We start from the raw sequence: 25,138 nt of genomic DNA, 5'->3' as shown, positions 1-25,138 counted from the left end.
CCAACAAAACAAAATGAAACCATTGTTTGTTTATTTTTGGTGAAGGATCAAGGAAAAGCACCCCCAGCAGTCTTTTAAAAAGCCTATTAAATGCTTTTCCTGGGGTTGGAGAGACAGTCGTGGTCATGAGCAATGGCTGCTCCTGTGAAGAACCTGGGCTGGGCTCCCAGTGCCCACATCGGGGCTCTCTGTCCTTAACTCAAGTCCCAGGGGATCCAACGTTCTCGTCTGAATTCCTATGCAGGTCACTATGCAGTACACATGCATGTATGCACATAGAACACTCACACATATTAAAAACAAAAACAAAAAACCTTCCTTTTCAACTGTGTATCTGTGCGGTTAATTTTTCTTCCATCATTTCAAGCAACATGTCACACTGGAAGAGTGGAAACAAATGTTGTATTGTACTGCATGAATGGATATAAAATGTCCTACTGCAATAGCAGATACAGAATGCACTACGAGAGTGGATGAAGAAGGAGGAAGTGGGAAACTGACCTGGTTCTTAGCAAGCAAGACATTCAAGTTCTGCAAAACGGCAACAATGCAATCTACAATCTTCCTATTAAAAATTTGGTAGATGGGAAATATTCTAATTAGTTTAAAATGCTATATTTATGCTACTATGGGGTATGGCCCCCTCCTTTCCCCACCCCATTAAAAACAAACAAACAAACAAACAAACAAAGCCTTGCCATGGATCCCAAGCTGGCTTGAATCTTGTCATCGTTATGCTGTAGTCTTAGTTCTGGAATGATGGTCATAGTGGATATTTCTTAGAAAATGTTATTAAATTACATCTCTATTTAAGTACTATGGCATCTTGAGTATTTTTAAGGGTACCAAAAATGTTGATACAAGGGTGGCAAGATGGCTCAGTGGTTAAGAACACTGGCTGTTCTTCCAGCAACCTCGTGGTGGCTCACAATCATCTGAGTTTGAGGCCAGCCTAGTCTACATAGTGAATTCCAGGACAGAGCTACATAGTGGACTCTGTCTCAAAAGCAAACAAAAAAAATTACTGATACATACCGTTAGGAACTGCTATCATAGACTATAACTTCAGGCTAGAAGTTGGCCCAGAAGACTATGATACAGAAAGTGATATAAATTCACCAACATTGGAAATACTACGTAGTTTTAGATGAAGGCCAAGTAGAGATGTCAAGCAGATAAGCTAGCTCACTGTTTCAAAGTTCAGAGCATTTTTTTCCTGACTAAAAGTGCCACTGTTTAGCAGTGTAGGGAAAGGCCCGGGTAGAGCAACATGTTAATTAATACACACTTCGACACCTGGGTCCTCTCACTTAGACTGTCCTAAGCATTGGCTTGAACAGCCAGTCAATGAATCTCATGTGCAAAGGAGGAACACGCTTGACTGAAGTTACCAGAAACTTTCCTTCCTGAAAAGGACTCTGTAAAAGCTCACCTCCAGAAACACAATTCCTAACATTTCTAAGGAAAATAGGCTGCAACACACCACAGCCCTATAATGGTGCAACACTGTATTATATAAAGTCACGGTGCTACTCACAGGGCCTAACTCTAAGACATGTCATTATAAAAAATGCAGGAGGATAATTAGGATTATACTTTTAAGAATCACACAAATAGTTGAGAAAATAAAGATCAATTTCCTTAACTCTATATAATCTTCAATTTTTAAAAATAGATGTAAATTTTTACCAAAACAAGTATTTTATCAAACAAATTATGATCAAAAATTTTTTTATGATGATGCCATCGATTGTTCTTTTCTGTAAAAAAGACAAACTGGCTTCTGTGTGCTCCATTCACTCACTTGTAGTCTCTTTCCCAGAACTTGACAGGCCTAACATAGGAGGTGATGAAGATGGCGCTACCTAGGAAGGGGTTTAGTGGCGTGGAGAAGAAGGCAGACACTACCGCCTGGACAAAGAGCATAGCCGAGTCTATGCGGAAACAGTTAAGGAACAAACACCACAGACAGGAAAAGGAAGGGGAAAGGCACGTATCAGCCTTGGACTGACACATTCAGGGTTCCCTTTACAGAGGCCAAACCCAGAACTTGGGGCCAAATGAGAAGGCTCTGCAGGTAAAGGCGCTAGGAGAGAATTGGCTTTTCCCTGTTGTCTTCTGACCTTCACAGTGCAACAAACAAATACTGAAATACATAATACATGTAGTAAAACTTTTTTAAAAAAAATTGCCAATACCACAAGTCTGTATTTGAACACGGCTGGAGTCACATGTCTTCCTGGTTACTTGAAAGCACTTTTGAGGCATGAGAATGGAAACTTTCACCCAGGAATTTAATTAAGACTGCTGTGAAAAATGTTCTGTTCATTCATTCCAAGTGCATTAAAAGTTCCTAGACTTTTAATACCAATCATACTTACAATTTAAATATAAAATTTAAAAACAGCATTACTTATTACAAATCCTTAATCTCTGCTTGTATTTGGTTCATCTGTGGGTTGCACAAACTAAATCAGAATAGGTAACAGCTTTCCAAGCCTGTGCGGCTTTGCCAGCTTGTCACAGTCCCTGGCAAGTCTGCTGTAGGCTGACGTTCTCATCAAGGATATGACTAGCCATTCTCATAAACTGTAGTGAAGGATACGGGGCACCGCAAAGGGCTGAGCGAAAGCATGGAACGCAGAGCCCCACGTGATCTGCCAGGGGGCGACATAGGTGTACACGAACTGCAGCTTATAGAGGAGTTCCCAAAGCTGTGAGGACAAAGAAAACACTGTCAGGAAAACTCTAAGCAGGTACTTCAACCACAAGACAAGCAGCCTGTAAGATGTGTCTTCTTCCTAACAGGAAAGTGGCACTGAAGTCACTTTCCCATCACACAGCAAGACAAAATTTATCAACTGCCAAAACATTGGCATCAATTTGATATGAAGATTTTTTAAAATGTAGACATGGACTTATGGATTGGTGTTTTTAAGAGTTCTGTGCCCTCTTCTGGCCAATCACAGCATTACTGCTACTGCCAGCAACTTGAGGAGAAGAAGCAACAAGATTGCTGTTCTTGAACAGAAATTTTAGGTGTCTCTAATACATGCATGTATTTTATCCCAGGATACATTTCCCTTGAACTTCAACCCTTTGGAGTAAATATGTTCCAAATGTAATGTCACAAGGAACCAGGAGAAAATCTAATACAGTGGCCACTGTCTACTGAACAGCAATTTCTCTTTGTACTAGACATCTGTCTGAACCTCAGCTGCTGCCGGCGGACACAGCCCACCCGCGTTAGTCCCCTATGGACCTCGCGGCCACACTGCTCCCTGGGTTTACCATGCTCCGACACAACTGCTGAAAGAGGACGGTTATTACTTAGAAGCCCACGGTCAGATGCAACACCAGCATAAACCTTGCCAGCCACGCCAGCAAGTGGCGAGTTTCTTTATGCAGAGGCAGATGTGCCGTGATGGATTACCTTGCTGAACAGGATGGACATGAAGAAGAGGTCCAGCAGCATTGTCTCTGAGAAGGCTTCATAGTCAAACTTGAAAAAGAGCACAGTGAAGATGACAGTGATGTACTGGTACGTGGGGCTGCTGAAGGAAGAGCGCAGCAGCTTCAGGCCGGCGATGGTGATCAGCAAAGCACCCAACCTGTAGCAGAGACAGGCACAGCCCATCAGCCTGCGCTGCACACACCCAGCATCCACCAACCCAGGTCAGCACATGCTCAATAAGCTTCTGACAGAGACCAGACAGACTTCTGGAATTGATGTATAGAAGTACTGTGTGTGTGTGTGTGTGTGTGTGTGTGTGTGTGTGTGTGTGCACGCACCACTGTAATCCCAGTACTCAGGAGATCACAGTGGCAACTCCTTTGTCTCAGGAAATAGATACACAATAACAGTGATCTCTATGATAAGTATATGACACCCTGAAAGGCACAAATACAACATTCTTTATTAGTACACACTATGAATTTTATCTTCTACATCAATAAGCATGTTTAAAAAAGAAAAGTTATAGTTATAAAACCTGGTTCTCTAGCTTTTCAATTTAATACTTGCAGCATTTAATACATGAAAAACATATACCAACACTCCCTAACAAGGAACCAAAACTACTGAGTCTGACTGAGGATAACTGTGTAGGTAAATGACCCCCTACACGGTCTGAGAGTATACAGCAGCCATCTCCCAAACTTGCCATCTAATATTCAAAGCTAACTTTACTTGTAATATTAAAATTATGGTTTCTCATCTATTTTGCATAAATGCATACATATGTGTGTGCATGAGCACACTTGCCATATCATGTGTGGTGGTCAGAAGACAACTTGCTGGAGTTGGTTCTCTTCTTCCATTCTGTAGGTCAGGGATTGAGCTCAGGTCATGAGGCTTGGCAGCAGGAACATTTACCTGCTGAGCCATCTAGCAAGCACCCTCTCATAAAATACTGGTTGGCATTAAAAAGTCAGAACAATAAAAATATAGTGATGCCCACAAAAAGGGAAGATAAAGACATCTTCACCTGAGTGGTCCCTCTTCTGATGCCGTGTGACAGAAACAGTGTTTAGTGGCATTGGACCAATGATTCAAGTTGCTTCACCACGTGTGTAAGGCGTTGTTTATTATTGTTCTAATCTAAGGACATGGATCAGGTGACTATATACTCACTCTGTATCTAGTTTCTTTGGGCTGGCAATTGTCTCTGCACTGCTGCTAAGTTCGTTGAGGACAATCAGTGGATAGATGATATTCTTCTCCACAAAAAGAAGCCACACATGAAGTTTTTCAAACCACATCATAGTGGCTGCATCTGAGAGGCAACAAGTCCAGAATATCACAATTCATACAGTGCTTAAGGCAGTCGGGCATATGGTAAGAAGAAAGGATGATCTAAGGACTCAAGTTTAGCTCAATGCTATGAGTACAAAAACATAAGAAGCCCATACTTCAATGTCTACTTTTATGTGATTGAATGCATGCATACAGGCATACACAACTGTAGAGACACACACACACACACACATATTCAGGTGCACACACACACACACACGCATATGCACACGCATATGCACACGTAAACGCACATATACAGTTTCTGACCTAGACATGACTCATAGTTGGGTAACTTTACTTTTATAAGCTGTTGTGTAAAGCTACGTGTCACCCCAGGGCCTTAGCATATAGGAGTCAACTGTTCATCATGCACCTGCATCTCCAGCATTTCATTTCTTGGGATCTTATTTTTTCACTATATTTTTCTCATTTTCTACATTTGTATATAGAAAAAGTTACTAAAGGTTCTTGGGCTGTACCTTAATCCTGGATAAGTAAGCTCTATTAAAGTATCTGGTTTCACAATAGGAAAGTATATGCTATAGATGTACACACACATAGTTTAAAGTCACCCAGTTTATAAGGCATTTTCTTCACTAGTGGCATATGGTGGTTAAGGTAACAAGCTCTTCAGCCCTCTAAAAGCACTAATCCAGGCTGCTAGGCAGTCTTTACATTTCTAATATCAGTACAAAGAAAAAACAAACAAACAAAAAAAACCCCAAAACAAAACATAACAAAACAGTTAAGTTCTATAGTTCAGTACTTTCAATAAGTCAAAAATGGTATGTCAATTCAAAATCTGTAAACATTTTAGACTGATTAAAACAACCAATAAAACTATTAATTTTAAAAATGAAATATTTGGTACTATTTATATAAAAAAGCAGGAAATGTTTCAACATAGAACACAAAAGCCAACCAGAGCCTGTCACTGTGGGCCACGCTCCCGATGCAGAGATCAGCCAACAGCAGGCCTCACAGTCTCCTTTAGTTTCCCTTACTAAAAGGTCTCCAGAGCATCATCCCGCACGCTGCTCATTAGTATTCATTCGGTGGCATCTCCAGGGTCCAGGCTGTGGTCAGCACTAGGACCACACTGCTTTAGTCAGTTTCATTAAGAGGCCCATTGTGAGAACAGAAAGTCAACTCTGTTACAGCTTCGAAGGCTTCAGTATTCTTCAAAAACATCAACTCATACTCAAATGACTGGCTGAGTCACCCTCTTTACAGTAGTTTACTCAAGTCCAAGGAGGAAAGCTTGCTTAATTCAGTCACTTGTGTGTAGCACAGTCCGTCACAGGATCAACGGGCAAGGAAGAGTGAGTCAGTTTACAGTGGAAGGGAGAAGCTGGCTGAATGGACAGGCCTTCATCTCTTGTCCAGTCACTTCATTGCTTACCCAAATCTGGGCAGAAATTACAGAAAGGACTGTCACTACTGTTCTTAAGTAGGACAGTGTTTCTTGTGGCATAAGGGGCAAAGGCCTTTCTTCCTTCCTTATGCTTAAATTAAAACCTTTCAAATGGAGGACTGGATGGGGACCGAGCTGCCTGTATATTGATTAGGGAGAAGATGGATTGGGGACTGTTAGAGAAGTCACATGCCAGACACACCAGGGACAGGTGTGAGAGGTAGAGCAGGAAGCAGAGGTCTACTCTTGGAAGATGGCCTGGGAGCACAGCTGCTGCTCTTTTAGCAGAAGACAGTGCCCTGCAGGAGACACTTCACCGGAAGCTTCAAACCCACTGCAAGAAGCAAGAGCTAAAGTGTGACTCACTGCTGTCTGCTTAACTCACTGCGGGCATACCAAAGCGAGCCAAGCCCAAGGGTGGCAGAGACGTACTCACTTCGGACTTCATACTGACTGTGCTCGGCTGTCCTCAGCAGAGGCCGGGAGAAACAGTGCCAGGGGAGCTGCTTCCTCACTTGAGGCAGCACATAATGGGTTACGAGCCCCACCACGCCAACCAGCGCATACAGCACGTACTTGAGAGCAGGCTGAAAGACAGATAGAGTTCAGGGTGTGAGGAGATGAGGAGCCCCTGCCGGCTTCATGACCAGCTCCCACTTTTTTTTTGGTTTCAGTTTTCATCCAATAATGAGGAACAGTAAAGTTAGATCTTAGAATCAAACAAACAAAATTTGTTTCTGTATTTGTAGGGTTTTTTCTTTTCTTTTCTTTTCTTTTTTTTCTTTTTTGCCTAAATAAGCCACCACTGTTAACTGACTGCCCTTACACAGATCTGAAGCATGGTAACTCCTGTGTGTCTGATACTACATTCAATCAAAGTGGCTACAACTGTTGCTTCTTGCTCCAAGAATGTTCTCCATGACCATCTGCGCCAGGCCCTGGAGGAGAGCAGGGTGAGGAGCATGTCTTTGCTCGCTGTGCTGTCAAAGGCAGATCCCTGCACGATGAGCAGATTCACAGCAGGAGGAATCAATACCATTTCTTCCAATAGTAACACCAAGAGTCATATATATCTAAAACCCTAGGCCCACTGAGACATGAATGAGTATCCAGTTGTACCCTGAGGAACACTGGCCTTTATCTCACTTCTCATTTTTTAGGAATGCAAGTTGAAATTGGAAAGAAGAAAAACAAGTTTAATATTAAATAATCGAGTGAGCCTTTGCTTCAGGCTAAGTGGAGTAACAGTGACTAACCCTCCCACAGGAAAGAACCAAAACCAAATGCAACCTATGACCCAGTGGTTTGTATTAGGCAAGATTTACAGAAATAAGCCTTTGCCCAGAAGTAAGGGAACCAAGGAGGGGATTGTGCTGGCCCTGCTCACAGCTCCAAGAGAGGGCTAGGAACTGGGGGGACAGGGAAACCACAGGGAGACCCTTGAGATCTGTAGGCGGTCCTTCACGTATTCATGGGTATGGGAAGCACATAAACACAAGGAACCGTGAAGAACTACAGGAGAGACAACAAAGCATACAGGGTCTCACAGGGCTGGGAGAGCGCCTTCCCCACAAGCTAGCCTGGGAAAGCTCAAAGTTCACATAGACCAAGCAGAGGCCTAAGAGTGCCTATCCCTACTTGTGTACAAGGAGATACAAGTGTGGTCTAGCCAAACTTGGCCCTGCCCCACCTCATAAACTTCTTTAACCAAAACCAAGACCCGAGGGGATCAAGCTATTAAGGGATTAAGACTAGGGACAATGTTCAAGTACTTCTGGAAATACAGAATTTAATACCTAAAAGGGCAAATTTCCACTGTTGGCATCCACTTAAAAATTTCCACAGGGTTCTCTGAATGCACTCAAGACCACAGGGGGAATGTGCTGAACCAATGTCCGGTACTGTTAGCCTGGCTAACAACCCAAGTCTGGGAGGTAGTAGACCCATGCAGGATTTGTGTTTCTGTGGTTAACTACACTGACTGCCTTCTAAATACCTCTGCTCACACCGTAGGCAGAGCCTGAAGCAGGGAAGCCTATTCTTACAATGCACAAAGTGAATACAGAGACTGCCCAAAATGCAGAAAGGAAGCCACAGATTTTGGCCCAACTCTAACCAAGTAACTTTACCACCATCTAAAACTCAGGGAGTAGTGTGCAAGGAGAGTGGAAAACCAATGAAGGGCTAGAAATATGAAACACTTTCGGTCAGAACTCAGAGAACTGCAGGACTATTAACTCAAGGGCCACAGACAGTAGGCCATGGCCTTATCAACATTTAATCTACCCTGCCCCTTTCAAAAGCTGGCTGCCAACAGATTCTGCTGAGAGCTCACTACACTCCAATGGGTAGCTCTAAACCCACTGTCACACAGATGGCCCTGGTTAATCTTGGTTGGGTTACAAAGCAAAACAAGCAGACATGAATGCACAAAAGATATTTGTGAGGTAGGACGGTGGGTGGAGTGGTGGGGAGCTAGAAGTCAAGAGGGGTTGGTAAGCAAAGTGTACGTAGGTGAAATTGTGGAAAAAATTCTGTATGTACAAAGAGTCAGGACACCACAGCTCAGAGTAAAGGTAGAAAAATCAGCCAATCAGAACTAACCCACAGTGATATAGATGTTAGGATCAGAAGATAAAGATGCTCTTAAGAATGACAGTCAAATCCATATGTCCAGAACGCCACCACATACAATATAAAAAAGGCCTCAACTGACTTCTAAAGATGGAAATCAGAGATTATAAAATGAAAAAGTCTCTGAATGGGATTGATGAGAGATTATGGCACAGAGGAGATTAGTGAAGTATAAACAACAGACCCAACATCAAGCCAGAGGAAAGAACCGAAATAAACAGCATCAGGCAACCACAAGACACATGCAACTGGAATCACTAGGGTGGGCTGGGGTGTGGCAGTGAGAACAGGATAAAACAAAACAAATCCTAGAATAATAGCCCAATGGCTTAAAAGTTAAAGTATGAATCAGAGAAATGAACCTCAGCTACAAAAGAAAACCACATAAAAGTACATTTTAATTAAATTATCCTCTACAGTGATAAGACAAATTATATAAGCAACAGAGGAAGAAACACTGTGCACAGAGGGATACAGACAGGACAATCTAAGACTTCTTCTCATCACAAGATGAGAACCAAGAAGACCTTGTGAGACCTTTCAGATGCTGGAAGAGTGAAATTGTCACCCTGCAGTTACACCTCAGGCAATACCTTCCCAAATGAACCAGGGAACAGAGTACAGAATAAAAGATGTACAGAACAAGAAACATTCTCAGACATCTTTGAGACCAAAAGAAGTGACAGCCTATGGAAACACTGGATTGTAGTCACGAGAGTTTCACATGAAGCAAGGGGACTGGGTGGTGCTTAGATAGAAGAACTTCCCATGTGGAACTGCCTGTGATGAGCAGAGGTGCTCGCCCATCCCTCAACCTGCCTGGATGACAAGACTCAACTTCTCCAGGCGTACTCAAGTAAGGCTTTGGGGGAATTTAGCAGAAAAAGCACATCTTGCATACAGGATGAAAGCAGATCATGAGGGCCAGAGGACAGCTTGCTATCTACAGTCCCATGGCCCTGACTTTGTAGTGTTTGCACCTCTCTGTCTTTGCTTCCCATGCTGTACCAGTCAGTCTACATGACCAAGAGAACAAAGAAAGGTATGCCATTTGCAGAAGAGATTCTGTAAGAGTCCATTTTGACTGGGGCTTTCTCTAGCATCACTTGCTTTGTGGAAAAGCGATGTCATTTAGAAGACACTTGGGGCCAGGCAGTGGTGTTGCACACCTTTAATCCCAGCACTTGGGAGGCAGAGGCAGGCGGATTTCTGAGTTTGAGGCCAGCCTGGTCTACAGAGTGAGTTCCAGAATAGCCAGAGCTATACAGAGAAACCCTGTCTCAGACCCCCCCCCCCCCCAAAAAAAAAAGACACTCGGGGAGCCTCTGGAAGAACTATGGACAAGAACTAAAGTCTGCAGCCAGCAGTAAGTGAGGAAATGAAGACTGGATACAATTCAACTCAAATGTCTGCAGTAACAGGAAAAGCTCCAAAGCCACTCACAAAGACTTATAGCCAAAAGAAAACTCGATAAAATACATAAGCAAAAGCTCAAATATCCCTCAAGGCTCAAGGACCACTGAAGAAGTGAGGGCAGAAAGAACGAAGAGGCAGAAAGACGGGGAGACGGGCAGCAGGTTACCATACCCTAAGCACTAACACAGCCACCACACCATGGACTCACAGCAGCAGTGTATTCTAGCAGTGAGCCTACAGAAGTCAGGCTCTCCTAACAGTCAGCTATAGGCAGGGAGACCACTACTGAACTGTGGCAACCAACAGATTCTAGAAGCGAGGGGTTCAGTACTCAGCTGTGACCCCATGATAAATTTACCAGGCTCGCATAATCAGCTTCAAACCTAGGTTCTGGTTCAATTTTACAGGGCACTAAACAAAACAGATAGTGAGTAGGGAAAAGATAGGGCTGGTAGGGGCTGGAGGAAAGTTGGGGAGGGGTGACAAGAACACAGTATATACATATAAAATCATGAAGGAATAAAACTTACTACTAAAAACCAACACACACATCAAAAACAAAACAAAAGACCCAAATGTTTCAGTCCCACAATGTCACACATTGATAACATTACTTTCTGTCAACCCAAACTAGAGGGTTCCTTACCTGCAATGCTGTGAACACTGTGCTCACATGAATAGCGAAATACAGCACACCAATAATGACACACACTACCAGGTCGGACTGTAAGCGCTCACTCTGTGGGACAAAGGGGAATAATTAAACAGTTACACACTCATTTGTTTTTGAGCTAAGGTCTCTTGAATTCCAGGCTGATGCCAACTGTTATATAGTAAGGATGACACTTATTGCCCAATCCTCCTGCCTCCATCTCCCAAAGGCCACCATGATTTCCTTTACATACAATTAAAAGAAAAAAAAATCTCCTTTTTTTCCCAAATAGGTAAAGCTTAAAAGATAATTTTGCACCAATACACTTCAGCATTTTTTGTTTTTTCTCATATAAAATAATTATGTACAATAAATCTATTTTCTTCCTCAATGTTCTCATATTTGGGGTTTCCTCTGAGTTTGGTAGGAACCCAAACAACCCATCTAGTTTCTAATGCTATAAACAAAGCCTTCGAGAAGACTTTCCCCTCATTGGTTAGTACATTTGCTTTTTTTATTGACAGAAAAGACAAAAGCCTATCTTCCGAGGCATCAAAACTGCATGCACCCTTCGTATGTGTGGTTTTCACAGGGTTAAGGATCCTTTATTTGAACTTAGGACCAAAACCATTTCTAACTCTGGATTTCATTCAGCCTTTGGAGAGCTTTTGTGGACTTAGCCAGTTGAGGATCCCTGAACTAACTCTGAACACAGAAATGTTCCAAAAAACCCAAGTGTTTTGTTTGGTTTTGTTTTGTTTTTGAATGGTGATTTGGGAGCAGTTCAGGCTCTGAGCTTTTGGAAGCATACTCAATTCTATAGTAAAAACAGGATCTTTTTGCTCTCTCTGGCCAACCCTACTAATCAGTTGACACATAAGCCACATTTAACATCCCAGCATGCTTAACACAAACACAGAAACTAAGGTCAAAAGAGAATTTTTTTCAGTTTTATCATGAGGTAGTTTGTCACTTTGAAGAATTTGTAAGCAGTCATGTTCACTGAAAATAGATACTATGTTCAATTAATATTCAGGTAAGTTCATCATTCAGACATAAATAATGTAAAATGAAGGGACTGGGGATATAGTTTCAATAGTAGAGTGTTTGCCTTGGAAGTTTTAAAATCCTGGGTTCAATGTCCAGCACAACAACAAAACAATGTAAAATAAAACAGAAAATAAATGTTTTGTCCTACAAAGCAGGTGTGAGCCGCTGGAACTCCCTTCTGACGTCACTACAGAGACTTCTGAGGCAGTAAGCTGAGCTGGGAATGCACGCTCTAGTCAGCACAATAAGCTACAAGATTGCTCTTTCCTTTTGACTGGAACCCTCATTTTAAGATTTTCCTATGTATTTATGAGTATTTAAGTGTTCTGCCTGTACGCATGCCTATCTACAACTTGTCTGCAGTGCCTGCAGATACCAGGAGGTGTTGATCTCCTGGAACCTGAGTTACAGGCAATTGCAGGCTGTCAAGTGGGTGCTGAGAACTGAATCCAGTGCTCTTGCTGAGTCATCTCTCCAGGTCACAAAACACACTAATTTTATATTGCCCTGGAGAAATGAAGCAGATGACATAGGTTTCTTTTTTCTTTTTTTAATTCAACAAGAATGATAATCTAACTCACCTTAAACAGTTTAACCAGTTAAGTTCTTTGGTCCCCATGGATACCTAAAACTATAGATGGTTCTTCACCATACAGCTATACAGATAACTGAGGGGCTTCTCAGGAACTGCTGGATGGTAGTGGTGTGCACAGCAGATAACCTGACAAGGGCATGCTTCATGTCTGAGTGGAACATACAACATTTCATCCTGCTACTCAGAGTGCTGTACAATTTAAAACTTACAAATTATTTATTTCTGGGTCTTTTGGTCTAGATTTGACTGCTAGTAAATGAAACCATGGGAGGTGAAATGAGGCTTGAGAGAGACTACTGTTGTAGTCAACGTCTAGAGCCTTGTCTCCCTTGAGGACCAATTTCCAGGACCAATGAAATGGCTTGATTTTATTCAACATGAAACCCTTTGACATTCTCTTCTCTATGAGACCACCTGTGAGGCCTTCTCACATGCAGGCTGATGATCTCCTTTCCAAACCTTTTAGGGACCAGAAGCATGTGACACTGTGGGTCTTTGGGAATTTGGGAATATTTCCATATATCTATCACATGACATACTTTGAGGAGATGAGGTGCACATAAAACAGTATGATTCATTTTCCATGTGTGCCTAACAGTCTGAAGGTGACGGTCAGCAGCTCTGTAAGGAGCCTGTGCTTGGACTGTGACTGATCCCATGAGACCAGGTGTGATGCTGCTAGCACTCAGACAGTATTAGAATCTAGTCAAGACTTCTGGACTTTTGAGATGAAGGATGCTTAACTAGGATGTTAAAATCTAGACTGAATACAACGAACTATATTTAATAACACTTATTTCGTCCAATTACTAAAGACTTTGAAAAGTACTTGTCATATAACACCACCACCCGCCGCGGCCATGGCTCAGAGAGCCACACTTACAACAGAGCTGCTGAGCTTCTCTGGGAGAGGGTCTTTCACCTCAGACAGAGGGTCTTCTGGGTTCTTCTCCTCAGCTTTTGGAAAAATCTTGGATTGCATCAAAGAGCTTTATTTGAAAAAATAAAGATATTTTAGCAGAAAATACATATGAAGCTTGAAAATCAGCACACACACCACACACACACACACACACACACACACACACACACACACACACACACACACACATGAGACACACATACCAAGCATACACACACAATAAAAAAGTAAAAATGAAATCTTTAACAACATACATTTTCAGCTAACAAAATCAGCATGACTCAAAGTTAATGTATTTTTAATGCAGACATAAGAGGACAAAACACTTGACAGGAACTAGAGAAGGAGATGTCTGGACTACGAGAAATGCCAGCTTAAATGTTCCACAACAGGTGCGGATTCACTCACAAGAGCACAGACGGGTCGCTGCTCTGTCGGCTGAGGTGATAGGACACCGCCACCAACAAACCACAAAAGACAGAGAAAAGCACAGGAACGTGCTGGCCATCCCAGGCATCCTGAGGAAGAAATCCAGAGAAAAGGTGCTTGTAACCTTAAATACCCAACAGATAATCAATCCTCTTACATCAAGATTTTAGAGACAGCAAACTTAAAGTGTAAAATGTTTTAGCTATATTAGTAACTGTACTTTATTCCAAAAGAATTTAGATTTTTTTTTTTCTCATTTGAGAGAGGGTCTCATGTAGCTCAGGCTGACCTCAAATTTGCTATGTAGCTGTAGCTGAGTTTGAACTCCCAACCCTGCCTCTGCCTCTCAAGTGCACACATCTCACACTAAAGTTCTCTTTCTCTGGAGACCTGGATCATGTACTAAATCTCTTTTGTCTTCAGCTTTCTTCTCTCTGCTCTCTCTTTTGGTATGGGAATTTCTTTCACATTAGGAAGAATCCCTCATGCTTGATGCAGTCATTCGGAAGTCTAAGCAGTGCTCACTGTATAGCTGGTATTCATTTTAGTTCCCTCTTCACACTTATGTAAATCAACTCTCAGATCTTTAAAAAAAACAAAACAAAATTAGAAGACAACCCGTACCACGTCCACCTGCTTCACAGCTGTGTTCTAGAAAGCACAAAATACACTCCCTTAGTTCCTTTCAAATTTTAAGTTATTTTAATTTCCTTCCTCAAAAGGCCAAAGAAGGAACTTTTGTCAAGTCTGATAGTTCATCAGATTCCAAATCTAGAAGGACCTCTGAGACTCTGGTGTGTCGGATGACCCCGTGGTCCCCCTCTGTACACTTGAATGCCACCACTTCTCGGATGCTCCCTCATGTCGCTCTTGCCAACCCACAGTAGCAGCCTTCCTCTATGACTCAATTCTGATGATGACTTTTATGGCCACCAAGCACCGACAGAAATCTCTTTCTATATGACTACTACAATGTGCCTCTGGACTCCACAAATATGAACACATTAAAAATTCCTTGTTCCTGAACTCTAGGGTTTCCAATATTGTCTAGTAGTAGCCAGCAGTTCAAGCCAGACCCTGTTCCTAGCCCTCTTTTGTTTTTCCAGGTCCCCAAATGTACTGATGGGATCTAGCCTGAGTGAAGGGGCTCATGGCTTGAGGACATCTCTGTAAATCAAACAGACAGTGTGCTTCAGGACCCCTCTACCAGTGTATCTTCAGCTGTGCCCTGGGACTTGTTTTGTTTTGCTCTGTAGCTGTAGCTGAGTATTAATCAGCATCAGAAGGCAAGGGGTACTAGTGATAATGTGGTTCAGGGAGGGCAGGAGGAATTAGCAGTCACACAGACACAGAGCACACTCCAATCTGCCACTTACCCTTAATGCTCCGTAGCACAACCCATACAGCAAGGCGACGGCCACAATGCTGCACAGGAAACTGTACAGTGCTGCCAGCAGGCTGGTGGTGGCTAGATGGTAAAGGAGGAAGAAAATCGGGATCTTAGAAACACCTATGACATTCAAATCACAGGAAGCACAGTGCTTTATCGAGTCATGTGACTAACAATCCAGCACTACATCTTTCCCACAAGACTTGACATGACAAAGACGTCTAGCTCCGATATTTTGTTGAGACAGGTTCTCACTTTTAGCTCAGTCACTCTCAGCAATCTTCCTGTCTTAGCCTCCTGAGTGCTCAGGCTACAGGCATCCAGGTATCATGTCTTCTTTAAATCACAGAAGAAACATCTGTACCTATAATACTCTTCAAATTGTATGTAGGGGGCTGCAGAGCTGGCTGTTCTGTGAGCACATCCTGCTCATGTAGAGTTTGGTTTCCAGCACCTATATCAGACAGCTATAATGCCAGCTTCAGGGGACCGAGTGCCTCCAGCCTCCACAGGCACTGCACCCACATAATTAAAAATAACCCTTTAAAAAAGGTATCTGACATTAATAAAATGTACCAGAAAATCTAGCTTGCAAAGGTCTGCAATGGAGATGTCAATCAGCCACTTAAAATATCTCTCTCCGTGAAAAGAACTTGCTTTATTGACAGCAGGAGCTTTGTACTCTCATTTGTTGATTCACATAAAAATGCGTAAATCTGACTACTAGAACTGACTCAATAGGATTACTAGTAATAAGGAGCAAGAAAGATAGTTAAGATACTTATCTGTTATTAAAAAATATTGCTGAGAGAGTTCCTTAATGTAAGTTTACATAGTGACCTAAGGGAAATGATTAAAAACTAACACTGCACACTTGTAACTTGCAATGACAAAGCCCAACACTGTGTGTCTCCTGCGTGGAGCCCTCATCACGTGCTTCAGCATGAAGCCAACAGCAGGTCCCTAACTAGAAAACCAGTTGTTTTAAATTACACACATTCAAAAACAACAAAAAAAGCTAATATAATGAATAGATGGCAACCCGGAAAAGTTTTACTTTCTATTAACAATTTAAGTCCGCTCGGCTGGAGGAAGCACAGAAAGCTCGAGGACCTGGGTTTAACGCCCCAGCACCCCTGTAAAACGCTGGGCATGACTGCATGACTCTAGTTCTAGCAACGGGGGGCAGCAACAGGGGAACCCAGGTTCTGAGAGCTCCTTGGCCAGTCAACCTGGCTCAAAGTGTGACTCAGGGAGAGACCCTGACTCAAGGCAGTAGGTAGAGGGGCCAGAGGCCAACATGCCCTCTGGCCTAAGCACGCATCCATGCACACAGGGTGCACACACCACACTTTCCCCATGCACATAAAATTGAAAAACACTGGAAAGCGAGCCATGCCATCAACATGTGCTCACGAGATGACTTCAGGGAATGTAAGTGGAAGGTAACTGAGGCTTGCAAATGGCAAGTGTGGATAAAATGAACCCTAAAGTTACCGCTTTCCTGTCAACTACTTCCTGTTTGCATTCTCTTCTCACCACCCAGTGGTACAAGATGAATATCTCAACTACAGTAGCTGCACTGCGTTCATGTTCTTTAATTCACTCTCATCAAATTAACAGTGGATCGTTTTAAAGATACAATACATGCATAGTAAGAAATTAGATTTTCTAAGTTATCAAACACTATATACATATTCTACTCTAAAAACTGAGATAGTTCTTAAACGCTGATTTAGTAAGTTACTTTTTGATTCTGACTTTGACATTCTCCTTTAAGTACATGGACATGTCAAACGCACACCCCAGTACAGAACGCAAGGCCAATCAGACCCAACCTGCACAGCCCAGATGACGGTATGAACACGTGGTGACTTACAGACCCCATACTGGGATATAAAGTGAATTAAAAAAAAAGGGGGGGGCTTCATAGCAGCCCCTGCATTTCTGCAGTTTTCCTTCCCACAGGCTCCATTAGCTATAGTGGGCTCTAAGTCCAAAATAGTAAAGAGAAAGCTCCAGCGGACAGAAGTGGGAGGCCTCGTCTGTATAACCTTTACTCGGCTGTAGAGTGTGACTGTGAGGTGCATGCACCTGTGTGTACAACACGCTCAGGCAGAGGAGGGTGCTTCGGGTCATCTTCCTGCTGTCTTGAGTCAGGGTTCCCCACTGCCCTGGAAGCTCACAATTACAGCTAGACCGGCTGGATAAACTGCAAAACTGTTCCACTTCATTACTACTGTTGCTAAGTTCACTATTACAGGGATGCAGGGATAATGCAGGAAAGACAGTCCATACAGGTCCCCATGCACCAGGGCTTGGAACATCCTCTATCAATGGAGGGGAGGGGCATGGAGTATTCTACAGTTTTCGTTTTGCAAATTATTTGTTACTTCCTACACATTAAACCTGCAATTCCTGGACTTTTTACCACAATGGCAGACCTCACTTTTCTCTTAACTACAGTTCACTACCTTTCTTCCTTCAATTATTAAATAAGCATCTTTGACAATTTCAATTTTAAAATCGCAAGTGTAGACATACTGCAATCTCAGTTTATGACTTCATGACTCAGGTTATGGCAATCTGTAACTTACTCACCATTCCCACCAAAGATATGGATATCCAATTGTTCACAAAGGTACATTACAAACGTGTTCACCTGAGGCAGGAGACCAATGAAAAATACTATTGGGAAACAGAGTGTAAACACTATGGAAGGAAAGAAAAATTTATTAAAAACCACTGCATTCATCCTCTTGCCCATTAAAGCCCATAAGCAATTAAGTCAAATTTAACACTGCCTACTGCATGAATGGATAGTAAATTCTTCCAAAACTATTAAAAAGTATCTTTAACAATTGCCTTAAGAGGCTGGGATACAAGATACAAGAGCGGAGCAGAGACTGAAGGAAAGGCCATCCAGAGACTGCCTCACCTGGGGATCCATCCCACAGGCAGACACCAAACCCAGACACTATTGCAGATGCCAACAAGTGCTTGCTGACAGGAGCCTGGTATAGCTGTCTCCTGAGAGGCTTTGCCAATTCCTGACCAATACAGATGCGGAAGTACACAGTCAAACATTGGATTGAGTGCGGGGACCCCAATGGAGGAGCTAGGGTAAGGTTGTAGGAGCTGATGGTTTGCAATCTTATGGGAAGAACAACAATATCAACCAACCAGACCCCAGAGCTCCCAGGGACTAAACCATCAACCAAAGAGTACAGAGGGGGTACCCATGGATGGCTCCAGATGGATATGTAGCAGAGGACTGCCTTATCTGGCATCACTGGGAGGGGAGCCCTTTGGTCCAGTGGAGGCATGTTGGTTACCCAGGATAGGGGAATGCTAGGCCACTGAGCAGGAAGGGACAGGGGACTTGTGGAGGGGAAACTGGGGACAGGGATAACATTTGAAATGTAAATAAAATAACCAATAAAAAAGAATCGGAAAAACAAAAAGAATATTAGCTTAAAAAAAAAAAAAAAGAGGCTGGGCTACAGTGACAGAGCACTTGCCTAGTATACATGAGGCCCTACATTCAATTTCCAGTACAGAGAAACAAAATCATTTCAACCATTTTTTAATATATAACATGAACTTAAAATATATAATAAAAAAATCTTTACACCACATCCTCTTCAAGAACAGAATTACTATATTGCCTCAACATTAACCTTTTCATTCTTAGTTGCTCTGTTTCTCAGACAGGATTACAGTAAGCAGAACACGCTGATTACATCTCTTTATCAGTGAATTAAAAACAAATAAACTACTGTTAAGACCAGAGATACTGTCAAGAAACTCACCTATAACCAAATCCCTGGCTGACAGAAGCACCAGCGGATTGGTGAAGGTTATTCCATATAACTTGAACTTGCTTGTAGTTAGGTTTCTGCTGCCATAATCCAAGAGCCAAATGAGACCACAACATAAACAGAAGTAAACTGGTCTACTGTAGGCAATAATACGATTATGACCCTGCAACGATACATTTTCACTGTCAGGTTAGCTCACAACTAAGTCCTGAGTTCATTATTAGCTTATGTTTTAATGGTCTGAACCATTGCCATATGACAGGCAGGTACTTCTGATGATTACAGGAAAATGTCAAAGACAAGTGTATACAGGGGAAGGATAGAATGAACCCATGACACCACCGGGATTAGAGCTATCGGCATGCACTCAGTATTTTTATTAGGCACATGAATAGATACAAGAGAAGTGTACACATACATATGAATGTAAAATTACAAGTTATACATATTTACCCACCAAGAGGACCTAGACACAATAAAATTCTAGTGATAAGGTTACTAGATCATCCTGATCTTAGTTCACGAAAAAGAGCCAGGATTTCACAGGAAAAACAAGGTAATGGCGGCCAGTAGGAAGGCATGAATTCAATCTGGATCACATGCCATTAAAGCAATGGTTCTCAACCTGTGTGTGGGTCACCACCCTGTTGGGGGTTGACTAACCCTTTTACAGTCATAGGAAAGCACAGATATTTACATAATGATGCATAACAATAGCAAAATTAACAGTTATGAAGTGGGAAGAAAAATAATTTTATGGTTGGGGGCCACCACACAAGGAACTGTATTAAAGAGTCTCAGCTTTAGGAAGGTTGAAAACAACTGCATTAAATGCTCACGAGTCCTATATCAAAAGGACACAAGACAACTTGGCAGGCTTCAAATGGCCAAGTGAAGGATAATTGAGTGTCAAAGCAAGTATGTAACATTATAGTCCACTGTAACCCAACCCATATGTCCACACAAATACACAGCTCACTCTCTCTCTCTCTCTCTCTCTCTCTCTCTCTCTCTCTCTCTCTCTCACACACACACACACACACACACACACACACACACACACTCTCTCTCTCTCTCACACACACACACACACACACACACACACACACACACACACTCAGTTGTATAGAAACACATAAACATAGAGACAGAAAAAGGGGCTGGGATATAGTTCATTCGTGGTATAATTGTCTCACATGCACAGGGTTCATTATCAACACCACAAATAATCAGCTAAGACAGAAGAGAAAACTATTCCTTTTAATAAGAAATTAGTTAACAGAATAATGGAATTAGAAGATCAATATCTAGCTACTATCAAACAATAACTGATTCAGGCAAGAAAGCAGACACTAAATTTAGTGGAAGTCTGTAAAACACTAAGATATGCACATAGAGTCAAGTTTTTCCAAATATAGAGATTTAAAACTGCAAGAGGAAAAGTGACATTAGAGTGGAATGCAAGTTCTGAACACAGGTGTTTTGCTTCCTCGAGGGCATCTGACAACTGCAGATTCTTACAGGAGGCAGTGACACTAGCCACTACCTGGGAGAGGTCAGAGGCTCCTACAATGTACATGACATCACCAACCTCCACCAAAGCCTTGTCCAGCCAAACATTAACACTGCATATCTGAGAAAACTCAAGCTACACTGTCATCTAAAAGTTCAAAGTTTACACCACCAGGAGTGTGAGGCAAGGAGGACACTCCTACTCCTCAAACTCACTAACATCTCATAACAAAGAAACATCAAACACAAATTGGGAGATAGTTCTAGGATATAACTGCTCTAGATTCATAAACAATCAACATCAAAAAAACAAAATTACACAGGAACCACTCCAGGTTAACGGAGAGTTACGAGCCCAGATGAGGAAGGCTTTCCTGTCAGCTGAGAGAGCAGAGCAGAGCAGAGCAGAGCAGAGCTGAGACACACATCGAGACTGGACAGCAGCACTGTGTTAGAGCTGATGACTCACTCTGACAATCACGGTCAATGAACGCACAAAATGCTCTGAGGAAACACACTGATGTCCTAGAGGCACAGAGACGTTAGGTATAGAGGCATTACGTTTGCAAAGATAGGGAGGAGAGGGAAGGAGGAGAGAGAGCAGAGAAAGGAAGTGCCTGCCTCACAGGGGAAGACTTAACCCTGCAATCTGGAGAACGCACCAGCCTTCCTCTAGTCCCCTTGATACTACTCAGCAAGCCAGGAACCACGGCAAGAGTTCAGCCACACAGCAATGCATCAAAATGTCATTACCCTTCAAAAGTATCCTCGCAGATGACAAACATCAGCCAAAACCTCTCCTTGTGTGATTTACTTTCTGTTCTGGTCACATTAACTATTTCGGTATAGGATAAAACTATTACAATCAGGAATGAAAACTCTACTAAAAGTTATTCTTGAAGCATATTGTTTTAAACTAGTTTATTTGTTTACTAAAAACAAAACAGGATGCCACATTGGAGCACTCTGGTCTGGAACTTATGCAGCGCTGGTCGGCTGTAAACTCCTAGCAGCCTTCTGTCTTCAGCCTCCTATACTGGGTTAACAGGTGTGAGCCACACCCTACTGAAACACCTTTTCATCTTTCTATTAAACAGATGAATTGCTCAAACCTGAACTGGATCACACTGTCTGCTCAGTAGACACAGGCTCATTAGCAAGGATTTTACCTCATTACTTAGCACGTCTTAAACAGCAGTCAAATGCACTGTATCTTTATATTCTTGCTCTTAATTGATCATCAAAGAAGAATGAGTTTTTCCTACTTTCATATTCTATTTCCAACACTTATTCACTATTTTCAAATTTTAGTAAATCCAAACAATAAAGCTGATATGGATTATGTCTGCCTGACACTCTTGAAGCAGGCTGCCAGAAAAATGAATTATTATGCTCATTTCAGCCAGTATTCCAAGTCTGTCAGCAGTGTCATTTCATTTCACACCCATAAATCAACCTACACAGTGTGCCAACACTTAGATGAGACAATAAATACAAATACAATTCAATCTGTACACACCAGAAGAAACTATAGGCTTTGGTTAGGTGCCAAGGAGCTGTAATTTACGATCTTTTCAGGAGACTTACATGTCTAGGAGAGGAAGAATCGGGCTGAACACTCTAGAAATGAACAGAAAGATACATTATTTTACTCAGGTATCCAGGAATTTCATAAGCCAACTTTTTTTTTCTTAAAAAACAAACAAAAAGCTTGTTTTTATTTTTTGTTAAGTGTACAAAATCCTAGGCTTCCTCATGAGATCTTCATTTCCCTGGAACACACCTTCAGTGCTCCTCCCCACGCCCACCCTCTCCCGGATCTCGGCTCACTTGCTCCCGCCCTTCTCCCTCCTCACATGTCTAATAAATAGACAATACACAATGAACACACAACTTACGTGTGTGTCTTGGGCACCTAACTTTATATGTGTACGTATCCAACATGTATGTGTCCAACTACGTATCTGTATCTATATATTTTATCCAACTATATATGTGTGCATGTCTAACTGTATGTGTATATATGCAAGTATTTTTATGCATATAAGAGAAAACCTGTAATATTTATGAGTTTGGTTTATTAACATCTCTAGTTCCACCTGTTTTTCTGAAAAATGACATTTAATTTCTTTCTCTTTTTGAGGGAGTGAGAAGACAGGGTCTCCTCTATATACTCCTGGCTGTCCTAGAACTCACTATGTAAATCAGGCTGGCCTCAAACTTAAAATGATCTGCCATCATCAATTCATTTCCTCATGGATGAGTGAAAATGTGTGTGCGCATGTGTGCACACATCTATCTCGTTTTTTAAATTCTTTTACTTTTTGAGATTATACATTCGCCTCTTGTATTTCCTCCCTCCAATTCCTACCACATACTCTTCCTTGCTCTTTCATATTCATGGCCTTAAACATTTTTCTGTTACATGCACATGTGTATACATATATATTCCTAAACAGAACAGCCTCAGTCTGTGTGATGTACATGTATGATTTCAGGGCTGACCATTGGGCACTGAACTACCAAAGAGGGGCTCCTCCTTGGGGAAGACTGTTCCTCCCACCCTCAGCATTCCTTAGTTGCATACAGTTCTTTTTGTCACAATCAACTTTTAAAATGATCTTTAAGTGATTTTTGTAAATGTCTCCTAACCAGGAAATTGTGAACATTAATTCCAAACATGAAGCAGGAGCTCTAGGAACTGTCTCACCAGGACAGTAAACACAGTGCACTCCACCCCTCATTTTTACTTAATTTAGCCAGTTAATAACTTGCAACTACTCAGCATAAAGATTTAAGATGGTGTTCAATAGACACATCTGCCTTTCTGCCCAGCTCTTTATGACTTGCAAGCCATACATGGGATATGGTGACTGCCAGTCCACTTAGGAGATACACAGGAACTCGGCTGAGCACGTAAGTCCTAGTTCCAGCTTACTACATAGAGAGTGACGACTCAATTTATTATCTGCTTGTGCACACCAAAACAATCAAGGGACCGCTGTGAAGGCCTGTGAAAATGCCCTCATGTCCTCATATGGTTCCTTCTCAAACCAGACCCTCCCCAAGCCTAGCTCATTCCCAGTGGCACACAACACACCCCTCCCAGGCCAGCCCATCACCTCCTGCAATCCAAACTGTACCAAGCATGCCCAGTGTGCCATCTGGCACCTGCCCTTGGCTGCACATGAGCCTGGGTGACCTTTCAGTTCTGTCAACCTCAATTCCTTCCGAAGTTCTAACTCCTGCCTTCCTTTTTCTGTTTATGACATTACTATTTTTCTTTTTTTTAAAATTTCTTTAAATAGACATTTTATTATATCCACAGGCGATAAAATCCCAGAGCTACTGTCAGGCACGTAAACACAGACCCTGCTAAGTATTTGATTGTGTCAAGCTTGTGCACCTCTCGCATAGTCTTGAGGCCGGCTACCTCGGTCTCTATCAAGACAGAGCCCTGACCCAGACAGCCTGGAAGATAGACATTATTTTTCTAGTCAGCTACATAAAAATAAAGTCCCGGCAGCCCTTCCCCTCATTTAACCACATTAAACCGAAAGCAGTGTACAAAATCAATGGAGCAAGGGACACTAGAGTCAGAAAATGATTTTGCAGGTTAAGATGACAAAGAGATAAAGTGGCTGAGGAAAAGTCAAGCCTCAGAAGCGCTACAGTTTAGCAGAGCCCTGACTACTGTAACTGCAAACACAAAGGAACCATGTCTGTCAGAATCTAACAGGCTGAAGCCTGCGACACATGTGAAGCCTTCTCACCTCTAGCAGAACATAACACAAATAACGGACACACTGTAGTAAAAGCTGCTTCCCCGGCAATAACAGAACCAAGAGGAGGGCAGACAAGGCCCTGGAGTAAAGAAGCAACAACAAATGAGTTGTGTGAGAAGCAAGCGTCCCTGGGGCTGCGCAGTCACAGCACAGCACCGAGGATGTGGAACTGGAGGACAGAATTAACAGATGTTAAACAATGGCAGAGAACGGGGCTGGCAATTCAGAAACAGCAATAACCTAGATAGTTTTCTTCAGACATTAGCTACAAACATATGAAAAACCAAGCCAGCTGAGAGCATCAACAGAACTGAAGCAGCAGCTAGCAGGCTGGTGTGTGTGTGTGTGTGTGTGTGTGTGTGTGTGTGTGTGTGTGTGTTCCTTCCACACAGCAGTATATCTGAGGGATATGACCTAGGCAGAGTCAGGCACGCTGACTAAAGGGAAGGGACCACCCTATTAACAGGCTTCAGGCAGTTCAGTCAGACATCAGTGATGTGGGGATTCTCCCATTTGCTTATATGCTTACAACTGACAATACAGGTACTACTGGTCACTATTCGGTCAGAACCAAAGGGACATCAATATTCTCTTTTTGATGTCCCCTAAGAATAAAAACTATCTCTACTTTTTGACAACAGAAAGCTCAAAGATGGGGAAAGAAAGCTTAAAATGCTGGTAAACTGAACCGAAATAAATCTCAAGAATGCAAATTCTTAT

At 42.2% G+C, this 25,138-nt stretch overlaps 1 protein-coding gene across 7 annotated transcripts in view; it reads right to left on the bottom strand.

The window, feature by feature from the left end:
• Pcnx1 (pecanex 1) overlaps positions 1–25,138 on the bottom strand; it is a 146,538-nt gene that overhangs the window by 24,354 nt on the left and 97,046 nt on the right. For all 7 annotated transcript variants that reach the window (XM_021202606.1, XM_029541145.1, XM_029541144.1 and 4 more), the window contains 12 exons: positions 22,221–22,253; positions 19,113–19,284; positions 17,902–18,012; positions 15,287–15,378; positions 13,890–13,999; positions 13,443–13,548; positions 10,909–11,001; positions 6,649–6,799; positions 4,634–4,775; positions 3,434–3,611; positions 2,606–2,714; positions 1,805–1,934 (listed from right to left, as the gene is read on the bottom strand). In XM_021202606.1, coding sequence (XP_021058265.1) covers positions 1,805–1,934; positions 2,606–2,714; positions 3,434–3,611; positions 4,634–4,775; positions 6,649–6,799; positions 10,909–11,001; positions 13,443–13,548; positions 13,890–13,999; positions 15,287–15,378; positions 17,902–18,012; positions 19,113–19,284; positions 22,221–22,253 — 1,427 coding nt within the window. The remainder of the gene's footprint in view (positions 1–1,804; positions 1,935–2,605; positions 2,715–3,433; positions 3,612–4,633; positions 4,776–6,648; positions 6,800–10,908; positions 11,002–13,442; positions 13,549–13,889; positions 14,000–15,286; positions 15,379–17,901; positions 18,013–19,112; positions 19,285–22,220; positions 22,254–25,138) is intronic.

The sequence above is a fragment of the Mus pahari genome, chromosome 7, assembly GCF_900095145.1.
Source record: "Mus pahari chromosome 7, PAHARI_EIJ_v1.1, whole genome shotgun sequence".
In the NCBI taxonomy this organism is placed as follows: Eukaryota; Metazoa; Chordata; class Mammalia; order Rodentia; family Muridae; genus Mus; species Mus pahari.
The sequence above is the reverse complement of the archived record's forward strand: the minus strand, read 5'-3'. Positions and strand labels throughout refer to the sequence as shown.